The 19,527-nt window shown below is 42.8% G+C and overlaps 1 protein-coding gene across 2 annotated transcripts in view; it reads right to left on the bottom strand.

Moving 5' to 3' along the window:
* The window catches only part of NELL1 (neural EGFL like 1), a 1,034,994-nt gene that overhangs the window by 916,537 nt on the left and 98,930 nt on the right, over positions 1-19,527 (bottom strand). For both annotated transcript variants that reach the window (XR_008714599.1, XM_055581358.1), the window contains one exon: positions 6,473-6,623. Coding sequence is in view for 1 of the 2 variants with exons in the window: in XM_055581358.1 (XP_055437333.1) it covers positions 6,473-6,623 (151 nt within the window). In the remaining variant the exon portion in view is untranslated. The remainder of the gene's footprint in view (positions 1-6,472; positions 6,624-19,527) is intronic.

The raw sequence follows: 19,527 nt of genomic DNA, 5'->3' as shown, positions 1-19,527 counted from the left end.
TTAGGAACAAAAAGAAATTTCTTCAACCTGGTTAAAAGCATCTAAGAAAATCTACAACTAACATCACACTTCATAGTGAAAAATTGAACGCTTTCCTCCTTAAGATCAGAAACAAGACTATCTGTTCCTATCACTTCTAGTCAACATTGTACTGGAAGTTCTCCTCAGAGCAATTAATCAAGAAAATAAAAGACATTCAAATAAGACAGAAATAAAACTATTTGTAGATTATTTGATCTTTTAAGTAAAAATTTAAGAAATTCTTTAAAAAATTATTAGAATAAATCAGCAAAGCTGCAGGATACAAGATTAATATGCAAAGATCAATTTGAATTTCTATAAAGTAGCAATGAGCAGACATGAAATTAGTCATTACATTTACAATGGCATCAAAAAGAATATTTAATAACCATTTTTTTAAAAACATTAACAAAAGTCGTGCAAAACTTATACTCTGAAACTACAAAACACTGTTGGAAAAAAATAACCACCACCTAAATAAATGGAAAGACATTTTATATCTGTGGATCAGTTGACTTAGTATTGTTCAGATGGCAATACCCCCCCACACTGATCTATAGATTCAGTGCAATCCCTTTCAAAGTCCAGCTGATATTGTTGCAGAAATTGAAAAGCTGGTCATAATACTCACATGGAAATTCAAGAGAACTGAAATAGCCAAAACAATCTTGAAAAGGAAAAAACAAAGTTGCGGGACTCACATTTATCGATTTCAAAACTTAACACAAAGCCAAATAATCCAAACAGTCCTGGCATAAGAACAGACATATATATCAATGGAATAGAATTTGAGACTCCAGAAATAAACCATCATATTTATGTGCAATTGATCCTCAACAAGGTTACCAAGAAAATTCATTGGTCTTCAACACATGGCGCAGGGACAACTGGCTATCCACATACAAAACAATTGGACCACTACCTCACACCACAGAGAAAACGGGCTCAAAATCTATCGAAGATCTAAGTATTAAGCCTATAAAACTCTTTAAAGAAATCATATGCAGTAAATCTTCAGACTCAGGATTAGGCAATGGTTTCTTCAAAAAGAAGTACAAGCAACAAAAGAAAAACTGAACATCAGATTTAACAACTTTTTTGCCTCCAAGTATATCATGAAGAAAATGATAGAATCTACGGAATGGGGGGGGGGGGGCGGGAATCTATAAATCATATGTAAAAAGGGACTTGTATCTATAAAATAACTAATACAAAATCATGAAGACAAACAACCCAATTAGACATGACAAAGGCTCTGAATAGACAATTTCCCATAGAGGATATATAGCAGCCAATAAGTACCTGAAAAGATACTCAACATTCTCTGCCATCAGGAAAATCTAAATGTATAGCAAAGGGACCAATACTCAACAATTCTCAGTGGTTACCTAAATGGGAAGGAAATCCAAAAAAAAGGGGGATACATGTATATGTCCAGCTGATTTACTTTACATACACCAGAAACATAACATTGTAAAGTAACTGTACTCCAGTTAATAAAAAGTCACAGTGCAATATCACTTCACATCTACTAGGATGACTATATCAAAAAGAAAGATAATTAACAAGAATGTGGAGAAATTGGAACTCTCCTACACTGCTGGTAGAAATGTAAAATGGTGCAGGCACTTTGAAAGACAGTCTGACAATTCCACAAAACAGTTAAACATAGTGACTACTTGATTCAGCAAGTCTACTCCTGGTTAATACCAAGAGAATAAAAATATGTGTCAACGCAAAAATTTGTACAGGAAAGCTCATTGCAGCATTATTCATAACAGCCAAAAAGAGGAAACAACTCCAATGCCCCATCAATTGATGAATGGATAAATGAAAGGTGCATCCAAACAACGCAATATTATTCTGCAATAAAATGAAATGAACTACTGGCCCACACTACCAACATGAAAGAACTTTGAAAATATTCTAATACAAGAAGCCAGCTACAAAGGACCACATATTGTATGATGCCATTTATATAAAATGTCCAAATAGGCAAATCCATAGAGACAGAAGGCTATTGCCAAAGGCTGGGGGAATGATGAGGAGATGGTGGAGTGACAGCTAAGAGGTGTGAGATTTCTATGGGAGGTAATGAAAACCAGATCTTTATTACCTAACGCCAAGTGCATTACAGATTCAGAGTTAATCCTTTATAGTAATACTTTCCCTTGATGAGACTAAACAAACATGCAGGAAGGCACCATAGAATTAAGTGGAGGGGAATGTTTTATATTTCCTCATTTATTTTGTTTGAGTCAAGACCTGAGGTTTTCCTATTACAATGAAAAATGGTCATATGATTTCCATTCAGTGATCCTCAGGTTCTATTAGAAACCTGCCAGGAAAGTAAGAAAAGGTAGCCTCAGATGACTCTACATGACAACACCAAAACGGTTTTCAAAACCTTTCTTAAAATAAGATATGGATTTTTTTAGATTCCAAAAGAGAAACCCGTAAAATAGTGTTTCAAGATTTAGGATTAGACAAAGAAAGGAAATATATTTTTTAAGAGTTGTGCACTTAACACACCCTCTCTTTTTCCATGCTTACCACCACCCTGCAAAGTAGATGATTATCCCCATTTACAGACAAGGAAATTGAGGTTCCAAGACATTCCATGGCAGGTATGGCAAAGCTAAAAGTCAAACTCCAGGCTCCACGACATCTAACTCTGGAGCTCTCCTGTATCGGCTGCCATTCCACTCCTCACCTGCTTTGGGAAGCTCTCTGGTTCCACTGAGAAGCATTTGAAGACACCGTACATTCTGCTTCTGGACATTTATATGGTCCTCAAGCGGAGAAGGCCCTCACACCCAACCTCTAAGCCAGTGTGGCAAGGACATGACCTTCCCACGTCTGTGAAGCTGAGACTGGCTTGACATCTCCACCCTTGGGCAATAAGAAACCTGCGCTTTCTCCCAACCTACAGAACACAGGGACTCTAACCATACCTGTTCACCAATACATATGCCAGCTTGCTTTCTGCAGGCTGACCCAGAAACAGCCAGCTCACTGTACTGCTGGCAGCATCCTCACTGAAGGCTCAGGGTCCATCACATCCCTCTGAGGCTGAGGACAAATTTAACCAGTGAAAAGAGACAGAACAGTTGATCCTCACCTCTGCTGGAAATGTGCATGAAAAGACCCTCCACTCGAGCCAAACTGGTCTATTCTCTGCTCTTTCTGTTCTCTTCACAAAAAAAAAAAAAAAAAAAAAGAATTCTGTTTTCTTAATTTCTCCACTGTGAGACTGCCCACACTGTTCTCCCTACTTCGGTACCCTTCCCTTTCCCTTGCCTGCAAAACTCAACCTGTTTCAGGAGCCTCCCCTCTAGGTCGTCTTCCTTAACTGCCAACTTAATATACTGAATTCACTGAACCTAACACCTTTCCATTATTTTTGGCCTCAGTGGGCCTATCTAGGTTGATATATCAAAAAGTAGTATAAGGAAGGTTTACTGAACTCTGGTTCCCCAGTATAGACTCTGACATGAGAATGTAAGAGCAAATGATCTATTAAAGAAGTGCTTCCCAGAGAGGGAAGGAGTACAACAGGAAGTCGCAGCCTCAGCCTGTTTGTGGTAGCTCTGGGGAATGAATGAAGCCTCAGAGCCTAACTGGTCTCCAGGCATCTAAGGCCAAGGGACTAGGCTTCCATACTCCACATTCATGAGTCAATCATTGACTTTAGGCTGCCTGGGGAGGAAGTAAATTCCCAGACACTTCCACTCTGAGTCCAATAGGATAAAGAGGCTACAGAAGCTGATGTCCAGTGCTCTGAGGCAAGTTGTTAGGTGCTAACCTTTGGAAACAGAGTCCATCAAAGCCAGGTGAAGGGCACACCGAACCTACACAAGAGATCTGAGGGGGTCGGGGAGGGTGGCACCGTGTCTGCTGCGAGGTCAAGGTAGGGCCGGCTTCATGGGCAGGTGTCCACTATATCTGCACAGGATTCTGCCCTCAGAAGGGCCTCACGCTTCTGGTTTAATAGTCTACAGTCACTGTCTTGAAATTCTTAGTAATTCTACCTTTGACTGCATTTCCTAAGTGAGGTCCGGGGGGACAGTGGAGCACACCCTGGGCAGGCTCTGTTCATGTGCAGCCCTGCCTCCCACCACCTGCCACCTCCCTGAGACCACTTCTCAGCCACTGGCTTGGCTGCTCCCTGGTGCCCAGGGCCCACCTGCCCTTCCCACACCCCCTGCCCAGTAACTCTTGCCACCCTCTGCCTGGGCAGTGACTGTTACATGGGCTTAGGGATTCCAGTGTTCCCCCACCACTCTCCACTAGGGGAGGAGGGGGCACAGAATCAGTTTGGGGAAGCCACATAATTTTGAAATTAGCTACACACTGCCTTTTAACTCCAATGGAATACTTTTCTATTAATAGCTCTTTTTTATTCCTTAGTTTTTTGTGTGGTCATGCCCTGCTTCCCGCACCAAACTCTTAGATATTGTTTCTTTCATTTCCCCACAGAAAGTTGCATAGCACCTAGAACAGAGGAGGTGCTTCATAAGTATTTTCAGAGGATTAATATAAAGCTGGTATTACATTAAAACTGGCAGGGAGGTTCCAATCCAAGATGGTGACTTAAGGTCCTGAACACACCTCCCCCAGTGGACACACTGAGTCTACAGCTACCAATGGAACAATTACCTCTGGAGAAAACCTAAAGACTGGCTAGGGATGTGGGCAAATGAGAATTAAAAAAAAACTACACTGAAGCAGATAGGAGAGGGTGGGACATAATCTCACCGTAAACCCCACCCTCATTCAGAGACCCACAGTCAGGAGGAATTCAAAACCTAGAACTTCTGTTTAAGGGGCAAAGAGTTTGAACTTCACAACAGGGACCCCAGTTCTTAAGACCTACACCTAAGAGACAAGCCTCCCACAACACCTAGCTTTGAAAACCAAAGGGATTCCAGTTCCCAGGACCCTTAAGGCTATAATAATATGAGAAAGAGCTCACCCACCCACCTGGGTGGGGGCGGGGCGGGCCAGGTCAGAGGCAGCTCATTTGCTTACAGTAAAGCATTGGCTTGAGGGGAAGGCATCTAATCTAACAGACATATCCAGGGCCCTGCCGTAACACTCTCCAGTAGGAAGACAGGCAGCCACACCATCTTGGAGTTCTGCGTCTGTGAACTCCAGGCGGGTCAGCATAAAGAGAACTTTTGCACTATCCGGTGCCCTGGGTTTGTTTGTTGACTTGTTTTTGTTTTTGTTTTTGTTTTTTTTACAGCCATCACCCAAGGGACACCTTTCATTGCCTAACCGTGGAGCCAAGCTCCTGGATCCCATGGAACAGTAACAGTCAAAGAGATAGTGCTTGGCAGGTTACCACTTCCAGGGCACTGCATATACAGCAGACTGAAACATACCCCCAGTCTTTTTGAGAAAGAGGCCTACTTGCCTGTCCAGGGGCTCTGGTCTGGGGAACAAGCTTCTGGTTTGGCACACTTATGGGGGCCAAGAGAGGGGGGCTCTCAGGGAACAGAGGTTTGTGGACACAGTCTTTCTCCCCTCTCCTGCTTTGCTCCATCTTACCAGTACATCCCAGAGAGGCCCTTATACCTTGTCTTAGATTATCTAATTACTTTGAATTCCCTAACAGAGGGACCTTTCAAAATGAAAACCCTTATACGGCTTCCCATTATCTACGGGGTCTTTAATCCAAGTTTTGTGACGTGGCATCAAAGCTTTGAAAGGATCCGACTTTCTGTCTGCTTCTGTAACACCACCCATCGCTGACTACCACACATATCACCCCTTCCCCACACACACTTACCTGTAAACCGCTTACCTGTTCCATCCTCAAATCATGACAACCTCTTTCTGGAATGCTTTTCTTCCTATTCTGTACTCCCTCCTATACAGCCTGCCAAATATCAACTCACTTGATTTCCTTATCAACCATCATCCTTTCTTGGCTTAAGACAAAACTTAGTAGAACTGACAGCAACTACTTTTATCCCCGAAACACAAGTTTCCAGCACTTCTTCACGACATTCATTTGTCCACCTTCCCTACTAACTTCTGTGATGTGATCCTTAGAATAAAAATTCTATACTATTCATCTTAATATTCCCAGTGTCAAGCACAGTTCCTATAAAATAAACACAATGAAGGCCTATTGGAGGTTGCTGGTAAATATAACCACTTAACTTGGTGACCTAAACCGGATGGATAGAATGTGGTTTTATATGAGTGAAGTCTATCAGGAGATACAAAATAGGTGAGAAAGACACTCGTGAGTGGTCCTCGGAGAGCAAACAAGAAAGCCACTTCACCCAAAGTAAATTCTTAATGCAAATTAAGTCCACAAACGTGTTCAACAGCCACAAGGTTTCATCCAGCCAAACATTTTCCTGGAGTTGCACCCTTTACATTTTGTGTAGTGCATGAATTCCAGGTAGATCTTGAGAAGTAGACTGTGCTTTCTTACCTGTGTTCCAGTTCTCGAATGGACAGGATCACTCCTGACGTGGATGGCTTCTGCTGCACAGTGGCTAGAAAGGTGAACTCACTCTTATTCCGGAACAGCTGAATTAATTTCTCACTCACATGAGGGGCTGCGTGGATCTCTCTTTCTGCATCTAAGGGGTCAAGGAGGAGGAGAAGGGGAAGGTAAGAAGAAATACAGATGGGAAAAGAAGAGAGGGAATATGAGAGGGAAAAGGAGGAAAGACACACAGTTAAAAATGCCTTGCCCAGAGGATCCGGGTTCCTTTCCCCTTTGCCCTTCTTGTCAATAGTTTCCATTTTCAGCTGCCGCCCACCACTCCACATGGCTGCCTGCACTCAAGGCAAAGCCTGGAAACGCTGTCCCGGCCATCATGCCTACTTGTCACTTTGACAAGTCCACAATTGGCCAGTCAGTGATTTTTCTGACAGCGATTTTGATGGGACGTGGAGCAATTTGGCCTGCTGCAGACAGATTAGGTTGCTGAAAATAGGGTGAGAGGCAGTCAGATCAATGGGGTTCAAAATTCAGAAAATCCTGAGTCTAATAGGATCCAGTGCCACTCAGCAGGCTCTCATTTCCCTTTTCCCGTGGCCTCAGCTTCTATCTCTCCACACACATCTAGGGAAATATGTCCTCGCTTTATGACCAGGAGAGATTTACTAGAGCAAATAATGCCAGACAACTGTGCTTTTGCTAAAAGAATAAATACAAGGCATGCTCAGGATCCATCAGCGTGCCTGGAATTTCTGTACACATCCAGTAGATGACTGTCCTCATGAAATATTTATTAAAGTTGAGGCCAATTCAGCAGGTCTAGAGGTGTGTGAGTTCGGCGAATCCTGCTCCTAGACAGGAATCCCTCTTTCTGCAACATCCGCATAATGAGAGCTTTCCCTCATGGTTTCATACTCAGACTCACCCTTGTCAAGATAAAACTGGGTGTCACACCACTATTTTACACTATACTTTCTGGAACCAGGAAGTGGGCACCAAGGGACTGGAATTAGAGAAAAAGTATTCAGAGGACTGGTGGACTTCTCTCATGACCTGCCAATGTCCTCTGCAAGCAATAGGGTGATACGTATGGTAACTCTTGGTTATTTCTCTAGGACTGCCTGAGGAGCCCTTAAAAAACATATTATAGAAGTGCATTATATACAATAGCCAAGATACAGGAAACAACCCAAGTGTCCATCAACATACGAATGGGTAAAGAAGCTGTGGTATACATATAATGGAATCCTACTCAGCCATAATAATAGAATGAAATACTGCCATTTGCAGAAACATGAATGGACCTGGGCATTATGCTAAGTAAAATAATCCAGACTGAGAAAAGACAAATACTATATGATATCACATGTGTGGAATCTAAAAACTACAATAATCTAGTGAACATAACAAAGAAAGGAGCAGACTCACAGATGGGGAATCAACTAGTGGTCACCAGAGGAGAGAGGGGAGGGGGAGTGACCATATGCAGTGGGGGAGGGGAGGCATAAACTGTGCGGTGTAATATAGGCTCGAGAATGTACTGTGCAACACGAGAATATACCCACAATTCTCTGGGAACTGTAAATGGAAAGCAACCTTTCAAAATTTGCATGAAGAGTTTTTAAAAAGAAAAGAAAAGCATAGAACTACAAAAGCCATGTCGCCCAAGCAATATCACAGACTCGTATTAGGACCTTGAACCACCTCATTCTAAAGAGTGGTTTTTAAACAAAAAGAAATCCTCAAATTCTTGACCTTGGGCCTCAGTCTTCTCAACTGCAAGATGAGGGGGATGGACTAGGTGATTCCTCACAGTCCCCCGCCAGCTACATCGCCTATAATCCTACACATTGCCATTTCAAGTTTGCAGCACAGAAAAGAACACGGTCTTCCAGATGTAGGAATCTAGGCTACAGATGGTGGGAAGTGAGAAATTAATTATTTCCTGCCATGTCAGTAAACAAAGCGTGCACAGCCAACAGCAATTGCGGCCACCACAGAAGGTGAGCCTGTGAGCCCTTCGGAAGGTGAACCTGAAGCGGGTGAGCAGGTGAGGGAACTCAGGAAGGGAAGAATCTCTGCTATTAATAGCAGCCATCAGACTACAGCCACTCCCCACCATTTCCCCTGAGGAAACTCGAGATGTGAAAACAGGATACTGGCCCGCAGATACGTGAGGTGCCCAGGAATGATTTCAGGGAGCCCAGACACTTGCATCTTTCCATACATAGAAAAGCACTAAATTCTTTAACTTGGGGTACCTGGTTTTCTTTAATTTAAAATAATCTTTTGACTTCAAACTTCCTACCTTTTGTTGCAAAATTTCTACATAACCTGGCCCCTCTCCTCGCCTCCTCGGAGCAGTTCTCTCAGGGTTAATTGAGGTGCTGCCTCCAAGACTTAAGTCCTAAAAATTTCCAGTGAATAAAGCATAATGAGTTTGAGTAAGCTCAGGGAGCTTGTGATGGACAGGGAAGCCTGGCGTACCGCAGTCCACGGGGTCACAAAGAGTCACATACGACTGAGCGACTGAACTCAACTCAACTCAACTTTTAGGTTGTGACTAATCTTTTTACATCCACAGAAGTAAGGTTGATCCTCTACTAAGGAATGGCCCAACCCAAGAACACTCTACCCACAGAAAACCGACCTGAGTGTCATTTGTTTTCCTGCCTAAAGAAAGGCCTTCCCTACTTTACTACTAAGTGGTATGCTGTCAGGCTTCTGCCAAGGGCTGACGTAAGAGTCACTTAGGGAATGCTTCTATGCCTTTTACAAAATTCTAGCGAAAGACTATCCATTGTTGCTGTTATTCAGCTGCTAAGTTATGTCAGACTCTTTGTGACCCCATGGACTGCGGTATGGACTTCACCATCTCCCGGAATTTGCTCAAACTCACGTCCATTGTGTCAGTGATGCCATCTAACCATTGCATCCTCTGTCGTCCCCTTCTCCTCCTGCCCTCAAACTTTCCCAGCATCGGGGTCTTTTCCAATGAATCAACTCTACACATCAGGTGGCCAATGTACCAGAGCTTCAGCATCAGTCCTTCCAGTGAACATTCAGGATTGATTTACTTTAGGATTGATGATTTGAAAGCATCATTTCTTCAGTGCTCAGCATTCTTTATGGTCCAACTCTCACATCCATACATAACTAGTGGAAAAACCATAGCTTTCACTAGACAGACCTTTGTCAGCAAAGTGATGTCTCTGCTTTTTAATACACTGTCTAGGTTGGTCATAGCTTTCTTTCTAAGGAGTAAGAGACTTTTAATTTCATGGCTACAGTCACCATCTGCAGTGATTCTGGAGCCCAAGAAAATAAAATCTGCCACTGTTTCCACTTTTTCACCATCTATTTGCCATGAAGTGATAGGACTTTCCATAAAGACTTTCTATAAAGATATTCAAAACCTATTAAATGTATGGACAAATCACTGCAAACTAGAGACCATTAGCCAATGTTTGTTAATGTTATTTTTATTATTATTACTCTGGGCAAAGAGACTTGCAATCAATTTCACTTAGAATTTAGGGCCAGGTAAAAAGTCTTGGTTGAGATTAACATCTAAATTTATTTTTTTCCTTTTTGCTACTTCCTTCTTTACTCATCAGTTAGGATTCAACTGATTGGTGGTGGCTGCCTAGAGAGCTCGTAGAGGATTCTGAACCTAGGCCCAGTGTAAAAAGAGCCATGATTAATCAGCAGGCCGACTGGGGGAATGATGAATATCAGACCAGTTATGGGTGTCCTCACCTCTCAATTTTCCCTGAGAGATATGATCAAATCTGATGGCCAATGATCCAAAAATTTTATATTTGCAACCCTAACCTCTCCTTTAAGTAACAGACTCATATATCCAATGGCCTCCTGACGATCTCCATGTGCACATCGAATATCATTTCAAGTTGTATCCACCACTGAGCTCTTTTTCTCTCCAATGACCCTCTACTATCTCCTAGAGTTCCCAGTCTCGGCAAATGGAACCATCCACTTCCTAAGGTCAAAAAACTAGCAATTGTCCTTGATTTTTTTCTTTTTCTCCACCCTCCATATTCAATCCAAGAACGTATCATGAGGGCTCCGGCTGCTAGCATCTGTTTATTTCTTCCTGGCCCCACTCTTAAACTTTTGTTCAAGCTGCCATCATCTCTCCAATAGCATCCTCAAGGTCTCCACGCTGCCTTCCCTCCTCTGTCGCCCACACAGCAGCCCAAGTGCCCTTCTTAAAGAAGAAGTCAGGGTCCCTTCCATCTGCTGCATAAAACCTTCCAGTGGCTTCCCATCGCTCAGGGTAACACCAGGCTCCTCAGCATGGCCTGCATGGCCACACACAAATTAACTCTTGCCTACCTCTCCCTTGTCCAGCTCTCACTGCATAGACAACCTCTTGGCCACTCCCTCCAATGAAACCCCCATTAATGTCTTATCCGCCACTTTGGTGATTTCCCCACCTATCATGTACTGTGATCAATTATTTCCTTGTATCACTTATCATAACCTTGTTCCATGTTTCTTACTTTACTTCCCTTCTTTCCTCCCTCGACTGTAAGCATCAGGAGTGCAGACATACTTATTTATTCCCTGTTGCATCCACAGTTCTTAGTGGCTGGCAGGAAACAGGCATTCAATCAAGATTATTGAATTAATTTACTAATGTACTTTCCATCGTGTATCTGCATAGTTGCTAAGTCAGATCTGACTCTTTGTGACCCCATGGACTGTAGCCTGCCCGGCTCCCCTGTCCATTGGATTCTCCAGGCAAGAACACTGGAGAGGGTTGCCAGTTTCTCCTCCAGGGGATCATCCTGACCCAGGATCCAACCCGCATCTCCTGCATTGGCGGCAGACAGGTTCTTTATCAGTGAGCCACAAGTGAAGCCCCTAAATCTGAGTTTGTTCCCATTTTGCATGTGTGTTCATTTGTATTGTTTTTAAATTGCCCATAAGTGAGATCATACAGTATCAAACAAGTCTCTTCTCCACTCTTGGCTGCCCTAAACCCAGAGCAATGATGTGCATGGAGGTGGTGGGAACAGAGCATCACCAGACAGACAATGGGGTCATTCACAGCAAAGCCAGAAATGTTGCTTTCCTGTTATATTTATGGAAACATACATTTCTGTAAATTTTCCATTTATGTCATTTATATTGTTTGCATCATTACTTCAAGTAACCACAAATATTACAGTCAGAAAATAGCATGATACCTTCGGACAACTAGCAGACAAATGAGTACTTCTTAAGTGACTATCAAATTAAAATGATTTCCAGTGCCATTTCAGCCTATTCCTCTTTGTAGGACACTCCAGCTAATGCACTAATCCAGCCCACCCCTCCTAGAAAGCTGAATATGTCTTTTACCGGCTTTTCTCATTTATCATTGTAAATGATTGGCATGTTGAAGTAAAGAGATCCCATTAGCACTCAGAGTGAAATGTGAAGGGAAAAAAAAAGAAAGAAACATCTACTTTGATAAATTGAGATTTTATGTACATTTTCATTTTCAAGAAAAAAAAAGCTATTTCAAATAAATGTTTACCATACTTCAGCCACTAAAAAATATAAGAAATCCTACTCCTTTTACAATAATAATTGGACCAGGTTTCAAAGAACTAAAGACTAAGTTCTGCAGATAACTAAGCTGTGTAATCTTAGATAAGACACTTGACCTCTCTGATCCTCACACACCATATTTTAAAATTTAAACGATTGAACTCCATGGTCTCCAAGTTGTTTCCTAGTTCAACAGTTCTGTGAATGAGTTTCCCCTGCTCCTAAGTCACACAGCAAGATGGTACTCAGGGCATTTCCCATCTATAAAAAACCCAGGTTCTATAATTTTTCTGCCAATTTTCCGAGACAATGATAAACACTGTGATCAATTTCTGAAAACAGTGTATGTCACCTATTTTTGCAGTAGCCTGCTTTTGTTACCCTAGAGTTAAAAGGGCAACTGATGAAAACCAGTTAATGAGAACCTATCATGAATATTATACTTCTATATGTATGGAACCACTACAATGTGGCTTTGCTGCATTATTCGAGAATATTCAGTTCTTCTTGAGAGTACAAGAAAAATAAGTGGAATTTATAAAACTCATGTGTGTGTGTGTGTGTGTGTGTGTGTGTGTTAGTCGCTCAGTTGTGTCCAATTCTTTGTGACCCCATGGACTGTAGCCCTCCGGGCTCCTCTGTCCATGGGATTCACCAGGCAAGAATACTGGAGTGGGTTGCCATGCCCTTCTCCAGAGGATCTTCCCAATCTGGGATAAACTCACAGACATGTTAAATATAGATAAAAATTTAGAAATCTTTGAAATGTGCTAAACATATACCCAATAATTGGACCATAAGTATGTTGAATGTAGATAAAAAGGACTGAATAAGAGTATCACTTATAAATAGAAGGGGGTGGGAGGACCAAGTCATAATGTACAACAGCCCCCTTCAGAATGGCAGCTCTGTCATCTCCAAATCTGACATACATCTCTGACACCCATTCTATTCCCACCTCTACTCTCTCTCAGAAATGTTAATAGAAGCCATTGGTGCTCACCGAATTAACTGGTGAACTACAGCTGTGGCCAGGCATATTTGCCCAAGTCTCCCCATTAAGAGCAAGCACACTGGTGCCAGGCACCTCCTATGTGCTGAACCTCTTTTTAATAACCTCAGATACTGTCCATGTAGCCACAGCATTAGAGAGGAGACTGAGAGACTGCCTAGAGGACCAACACATAACCCAGGAACCCGGTGGGTCAGCCCAGCCTTCTCCCCTCACCCCCCCGAACCCTAGCAACTCTCGGTTCCTGCTTCCTCGTGGGCGCAGGAGGGCCTAGAGGAGCTATCCCACATTGAAGGTCAGGAAGGGCGGCGGTGAGGAGATACCCCTCGTCCAAGGTAAGGAGCAATGGCTGCGCTTTGCTGGAGCAGCCGTGAAGAGATACCCCACGCCCAAGGTAAGAGAAACACAAGTAAGATGGTAGGTGTTGCAAGAGGGCATCAGAGGGCAGACACACTGAAACCATAACTCACAGAAAACTAGTCAATCTAATCACACTAGGACCACAGCCTTGTCTTACTCAATGAAACTAAGCCATGCCCGTAAGGCTACCCAAGATGGGAGGGTCATGGTGGAGAGATTTGACAGAATGTGGTCCACTGGAGAAGGGAATGGCAAACCCCTTCAGTATTCTTGCCTTGAGAACCCCATGAACAGTATGAAAAGGCAAAATGATAGGATACTAAAAGAGAAACTCCCCAGGTCAGTAGGTGCCCAATATGCTACTGGAGATCAGTGGAGAAATAACTCCAGAAAGAATGAAGGGATGGAGCCAAAGCAAAAAGAATACCCAGCTGTGGATGTGACTGGTGATAGAAGCAAGGTCCGATGCAGTAAAAAGCAATATTGCATAGGAACCTGGAATGTCAGGTCCATGAATCAAGGCAAATTGGAAGTGGTCAAACAAGAGATGGCAAGAGTGAATGTCGACATTCTAGGAATCAGCAAACTGAAATGGACTGGAATGGGTGAATTTAACTCAGATGACCATTATATCTACTACTGTGGGCAGGAATCCCTCAGAAGAAATGGAGTAGCCATCATGGTCAACAAAAGAGTCCGAAATGCAGTACTTGGATGCAATCTCAAAAACGACAGAATGATCTCTGTTCGTTTCCAAGGCAAACCATTCAATATCGCAGTAATCCAAGTCTATGCCCCAACCAGTAACGCTGAAGAAGCTGAAGTTGAACGGTTCTATGACGACCTACAAGACCTTTTAGAACTAACACCCAAAAAAGATGTCCTTTTCATTATAGGGGACTGGAATGCAAAAGTAGGAAGTCAAGAAACACCTGGAGGAACAGGCAAATTTGGCCTTGGAATACGGAATGAAGCAGGGCAAAGACTAATAGAGTTTTACCAAGAAAATGCACTGGTCATAACAAACACCCTCTTCCAACAACACAAAAGAAGACTCTATACTTGGACATCACCAGATGGTCAACACCAAAACCAGATTGATTATATTCTTTGCAGCCAAAGATGGAGAAGCTCTATACAGTCAGCAAAAACAAGACCAGGAGCTGACTATGGCTCAGACCATGAACTCCTTATTGCCAAATTCAGACTTAAATTGAAGAAAGTAGGGAAAACCACTAGACCATTCAGGTATGACCTAAATCAAATCCCTTATGATTATACAGTGGAAGTGAGAAATAGATTTAAGGGCCTAGATCTGATAGATAGAGTGCCTGATGAACTATGGAATGAGGTTCATGACATTGTACAGGAGACAGGGATCAAGACCAGCCCCATGGAAAAGAAATGCAAAAAAGCAAAATGGATGTCTGGGGAGGCCTTACAAATAGCTGTGAAAAGAAGAGAAGTGAAAAGCAAAGGAGAAAAGGAAAGATATAAACATCTGAATGCAGATTTCTAAAGAATAGCAAGAAGAGATAAGAAAGCCTTCTTCAGCGATCAATGCAAAGAAATAGAGGAAAACAACAGAATGGGAAAGACTAGGGATCTCTTCAAGAAAATCAGAGATATCAAAGGAACATTTCATGCAAAGATGGGCTCGATAAAGGACAGAAATGGTATGGACCTAACAGAAGCAGAAGATATTAAGAAGAGGAGGCAAAAATACACAGAAGAACTGTACAAAAAAGATATTCAAGACCCATATAATTACGATGGTGTGATCACTGACCTAGAGCCAGACATCTTGGAATGTGAACTCAAGTAGGCCTTAGAAAGCATCACTATGAACAAAGCTAGTGGAGGTGATAGAATTTCAGTTGAGCTATTTCAAATCCTGAAAGATGATGCTGTGACAGTGCTGCACTCAATATGCCAGCAAATTTGGAAAACTCAGCAGTGGCCACAGGACTGGAAAAGGTCAGTATTCCAATCCCAAAGAAAGGCAATGCCAAAGAATGCTCAAACTACCACACAATTGCACTCATCTCACTCACTAGTAAAGTAATGCTCAAAATTCTCCAAGCCAGGCTTAAGCAATATGTGAACCATGAACTTCCTGGTGTTCAAGCTGGTTTTATTTTTTATTTTATTTTTAAACTTTACAATATTGTATTGGTTCTGTCATATATCGAAATGAATCCACCACAGGCATACATGTGTTCCCCATCCTGAACCCTCCTCCCTCCTCCCTCCCCATACCATCACTCTGAGTCGTCCCAGTGCACCAGCCCCAAGCATCCAGTATCATGCATCGAACCTGGACTGGCGACTCGTTTCATACATGATATTATACATATTTCAATGCCATTCTCCCAAATCATCTCACCCTCTCCCTCTCCCACAGAGTCCAAAAGACTGTTCTATATATCAGTGTCTCTTTTGCTGTCTCGTACACAGGGTTATTGTTACCATCTTTCTAAATTCCATATATATGCATTAGTATACTGTATTGGTGTTTTTCTTTCTGGCTTACTTCACTCTGGATAATAGGCTCCAGTTTCATCCACCTCATTAGAACTGATTCAAATGTGTTCTTTTTAATGGCTGAGTAATACTCCATTGTGTATATGTACCACTGCTTTCTTATCCATTCACCTGCTGATGGACATCTAGGTTGCTTCCATGTCCTGGCTATTATAAACAGTGCTGCGATGAACACTGGGGTACACGTGTCTCTTTCCCTTCTGGTTTCCTCAGTGTGTATGCCCAGCAGTGGGATTGCTGGATCATAAGGCAGTTCTATTTCCAGTTTTTTAAGGAATCTCCACACTGTTCTCCATAGTGGCTGTACTAGTTTGCGTTCCCACCAACAGTGTAAGAGGGTTCCCTTTTCTCCACATCCTCTCCAGCATTTATTACTTGTAGACTTTTGGATCACAGCCATTCTGACTGGTGTGAAATGGTACCTCATAGTGGTTTTGATTTGCATTTCTCTGATCATGAGTGATGTTGAGCATCTTTTCATGTGTTTGTTAGCCATCTGTATGTTTTCTTTGAAGAAATGTCTATTTAGTTCTTTGGCCCATTTTTTGATTGGGTCATTTATTTTTCTGGAATTGAGCTGTAGGAGTTGCTTGTATATTTTTTAGATTAGTTGTTTGTCAGTTACTTCATTTGCTATTATTTTCTCCCATTCTGAAGGCTGTCTTTTCACCTTGCTTACAGTTTCCTTTGTTGTGCAGGAGCTTTTAAGTTTAATTGGGTCCCATTTGTTTATTTTTGCTTTTATTTCCAATATTCTGGGAGGTGGGTCATAGAGGATCCTGCTGTGAAACACTCTCCGACATCAAGCTGGTTTTAGAAAAGGTAGAGGAACCAGAGATCAAATTGCCAACATCCACTGGATCATGGAAAAAGCAAGAGTTCCAGAAAAACATCTATTTCTGCTTTATTGACTATGCCAAAGCCTTTGACTGTGTGGATCACAATAAACGGTGGGAAACTCTGAAAGAGATGGGAATACCAGACCACCTGACCTGCCTCTTGAGAAATCTGTATGCAGGTCAGGAAGCAACAGTTAGAACTGGACATGGAACAACAGACTGGTTCCAAATAGAAAAAGGAGTATGTCAAGGCTGTATATTGTCACCCTGCTTATTTAACTTATATGCAGAGTACATCATGAGAAACACTGGACTGGAAGAAACACAAGCTGGAACCAAGACTGCCGGGAGAACTATCAGTAACCTCAGATATGAAGATGACACCACCCTTATGGCAGAAAGTGAAGAGGAACTCAAAAGCCTCTTGATGAAAGTTGAAGAGGAGAGTGAAAAAGTTGGCTTAAAGCTCAACATTCAGAAAACGAAGATCATGGCATCCAGTCCCACCACTTCATGGGTAATAGATGGGGAAACAGTGGAAACAGTGTCAGACTTTATTTTTCTGGGCTCCAAAATCACTGCCAATGGTGACTGCAGCCATGAAATTAAAAGACGCTTACTCCTTGGAAGGAAAGTTATGACCAACCTAGATAGTGTATTCAAAAGCAGAGACATTACTTTGCCAACAAAGGTTCGTCTAGTCAAGGCTATGGTTTTTCCTGTGGTCATGTATGGATGTGAGAGTTGGACTGTGAAGAAGGCTGAGCGCCGAAGAATTGATGCTTTTGAAGTGTGGTGTTGGAGAAGATTCTTGAGAGTCCCTTGGACTGCAAGGAGATCCAACCAGTCCATTCTGAAGGAGATCAGCCCTGGGATTTCTTTGGAAGGAATGATGCTAAAGCTGAAACTCCAGTACTTTGGCCACCTCATGCGAAGAGTTGACTCATTGGAAAAGACTCTGATGCTGGGAGGGATTGCGGGCAGGAGGAGAAGGGGACGACAGAGGATGAGATGGCTGGATGACATCACTGACTCAATGGACGTGAGTCTGGGTGAACTCCGGGAGTTGGTGATGGACAGGGAGCCCTGGCGTGCTGCGATTCATGGGGTCGCAAATAGTCAGACGAGACTGATCTGATCTGATCTGGGTATTTTTAATTGATTTGATAAGCCACATGATTCAAACACCTGAATTTGGCCTACCTGTGAGGCTTTCAATTTTGTGACTTCTGGAGTATACTTCGGAGAAGGCAATGGCACCCCACTCAGTACTCTTGCCTGGAAAAGCCTATGGACGGAGGAGCCTGGTAGGCTGCAGTCCACAGGGTCACAAAGAGTCGGACACGACTGAGCGACTTCACTTTCACTTTTCACTTTCATACACTGGAGAAGGAAATGGCAACCCACTCCAGTGTTTGTGCCTGGAGAATCCCAGGGACGGGGGAGCCTGGTGGGCTGCCGTCTATGGGGTCGCACAGAGTCAGACACGACTAAAGCGACTTAGCAGCAGCAGGGAGTATACTTGGAGGCTACCAGTGCACCAAGCTAATTTCCTACATAACCACCACTTACAGTGAACATTTTACACTTTAAAAAACAGAGAGAAAAGACAATTTCATTCCAAATACTCAAGAGGTTTTGCCTGATTTAGTTAAGAAGTGCTAACTCAGCAGCAAGGGTTAAGTGCTTTTTCCTTCCTAGGATGAAATGGCTCTACTTAGTCAATTTTCAAGAAAGACTAAAAATGCTAATATGATGATCAACCATCACTGAAACCATGCTAGGTGAAGGAAGGAGGCTGAGGAGTGGAGCAGGAAAGAAATTAAACAGTGCTATTCACAAGCTCTTCTCTACCTAATCTAGAAGCAACTTCATTTCCCTTTTCCTTGACAAACAGTGTAAGAAAGGTGATGATTTTCATTGTCAGCAAACATACCTGTGTTTACTCTGTGCCAGGTACCAGCAAAAAGGTCAACACACAATTTCTGCCATCAAGGATAACTACATAAGCAAGACAGTTACTTGGTGAAAACCAAGCCACAAAAAGAGGAAGGGGGCCTGGGGATGACGTCACATAAGATGCATCTTTGAGGCTGAGTCGAAAAGATGAACCAGCATTTACTAGACAGGAGAAACAGAGAGAAGAGGGCATTCCTTGTAGATCGCTTTGAAGCTTTCATTACCCACATATTTCCCATTATCCTAGCATTCTTCTTTCTTTGCAAGCCTCTCTCCCTAAAGCTGTTCAGATCAGATCACTCAGTCGTGTCCGACTCTTTGCGACCCCATGAATCGCAGCACGCCAGGCCTCCCTGTCCATCACCAACTCCCGGAGTTCACCCAGACTCATGTCCATTGAGTCAGTGATGTCATCCAGCCATCTCATCCTCTGTCGTCCCCTTCTCCTCCTGCCCGCAATCCCTCCCAGCATCAGAGTCTTTTCCAATGAGTCAACTCTTCGCATGAGGTGGCCAAAGTACTGGAGTTTCAGCTTTAGCATCATTCCTTCCAAAGAAATCCCAGGGCTGATCTCCTTCAGAATGGACTGGTTGGATCTCCTTGCAGTCCAAGGGAAGCTGTTAGAAGGAAAGCAACTGTTCAATCTAATATTGGAGGGAACTCTCCCCTGATCAGTGAGTCAAGAGAGCAAAAATGCAGAAATAGGACAAAACAAACACACCAGGGCAGCCTTGACTGATGAATTCAGGCGATATCTTGGTAATCAC

This window comes from Bubalus kerabau, chromosome 5 (genome assembly GCF_029407905.1).
Source record: "Bubalus kerabau isolate K-KA32 ecotype Philippines breed swamp buffalo chromosome 5, PCC_UOA_SB_1v2, whole genome shotgun sequence".
Lineage (NCBI taxonomy): Eukaryota > Metazoa > Chordata > Mammalia > Artiodactyla > Bovidae > Bubalus > Bubalus kerabau.
Note: the sequence above shows the minus strand (reverse complement) of the source record. Positions and strands in the feature narration are given on the sequence as shown.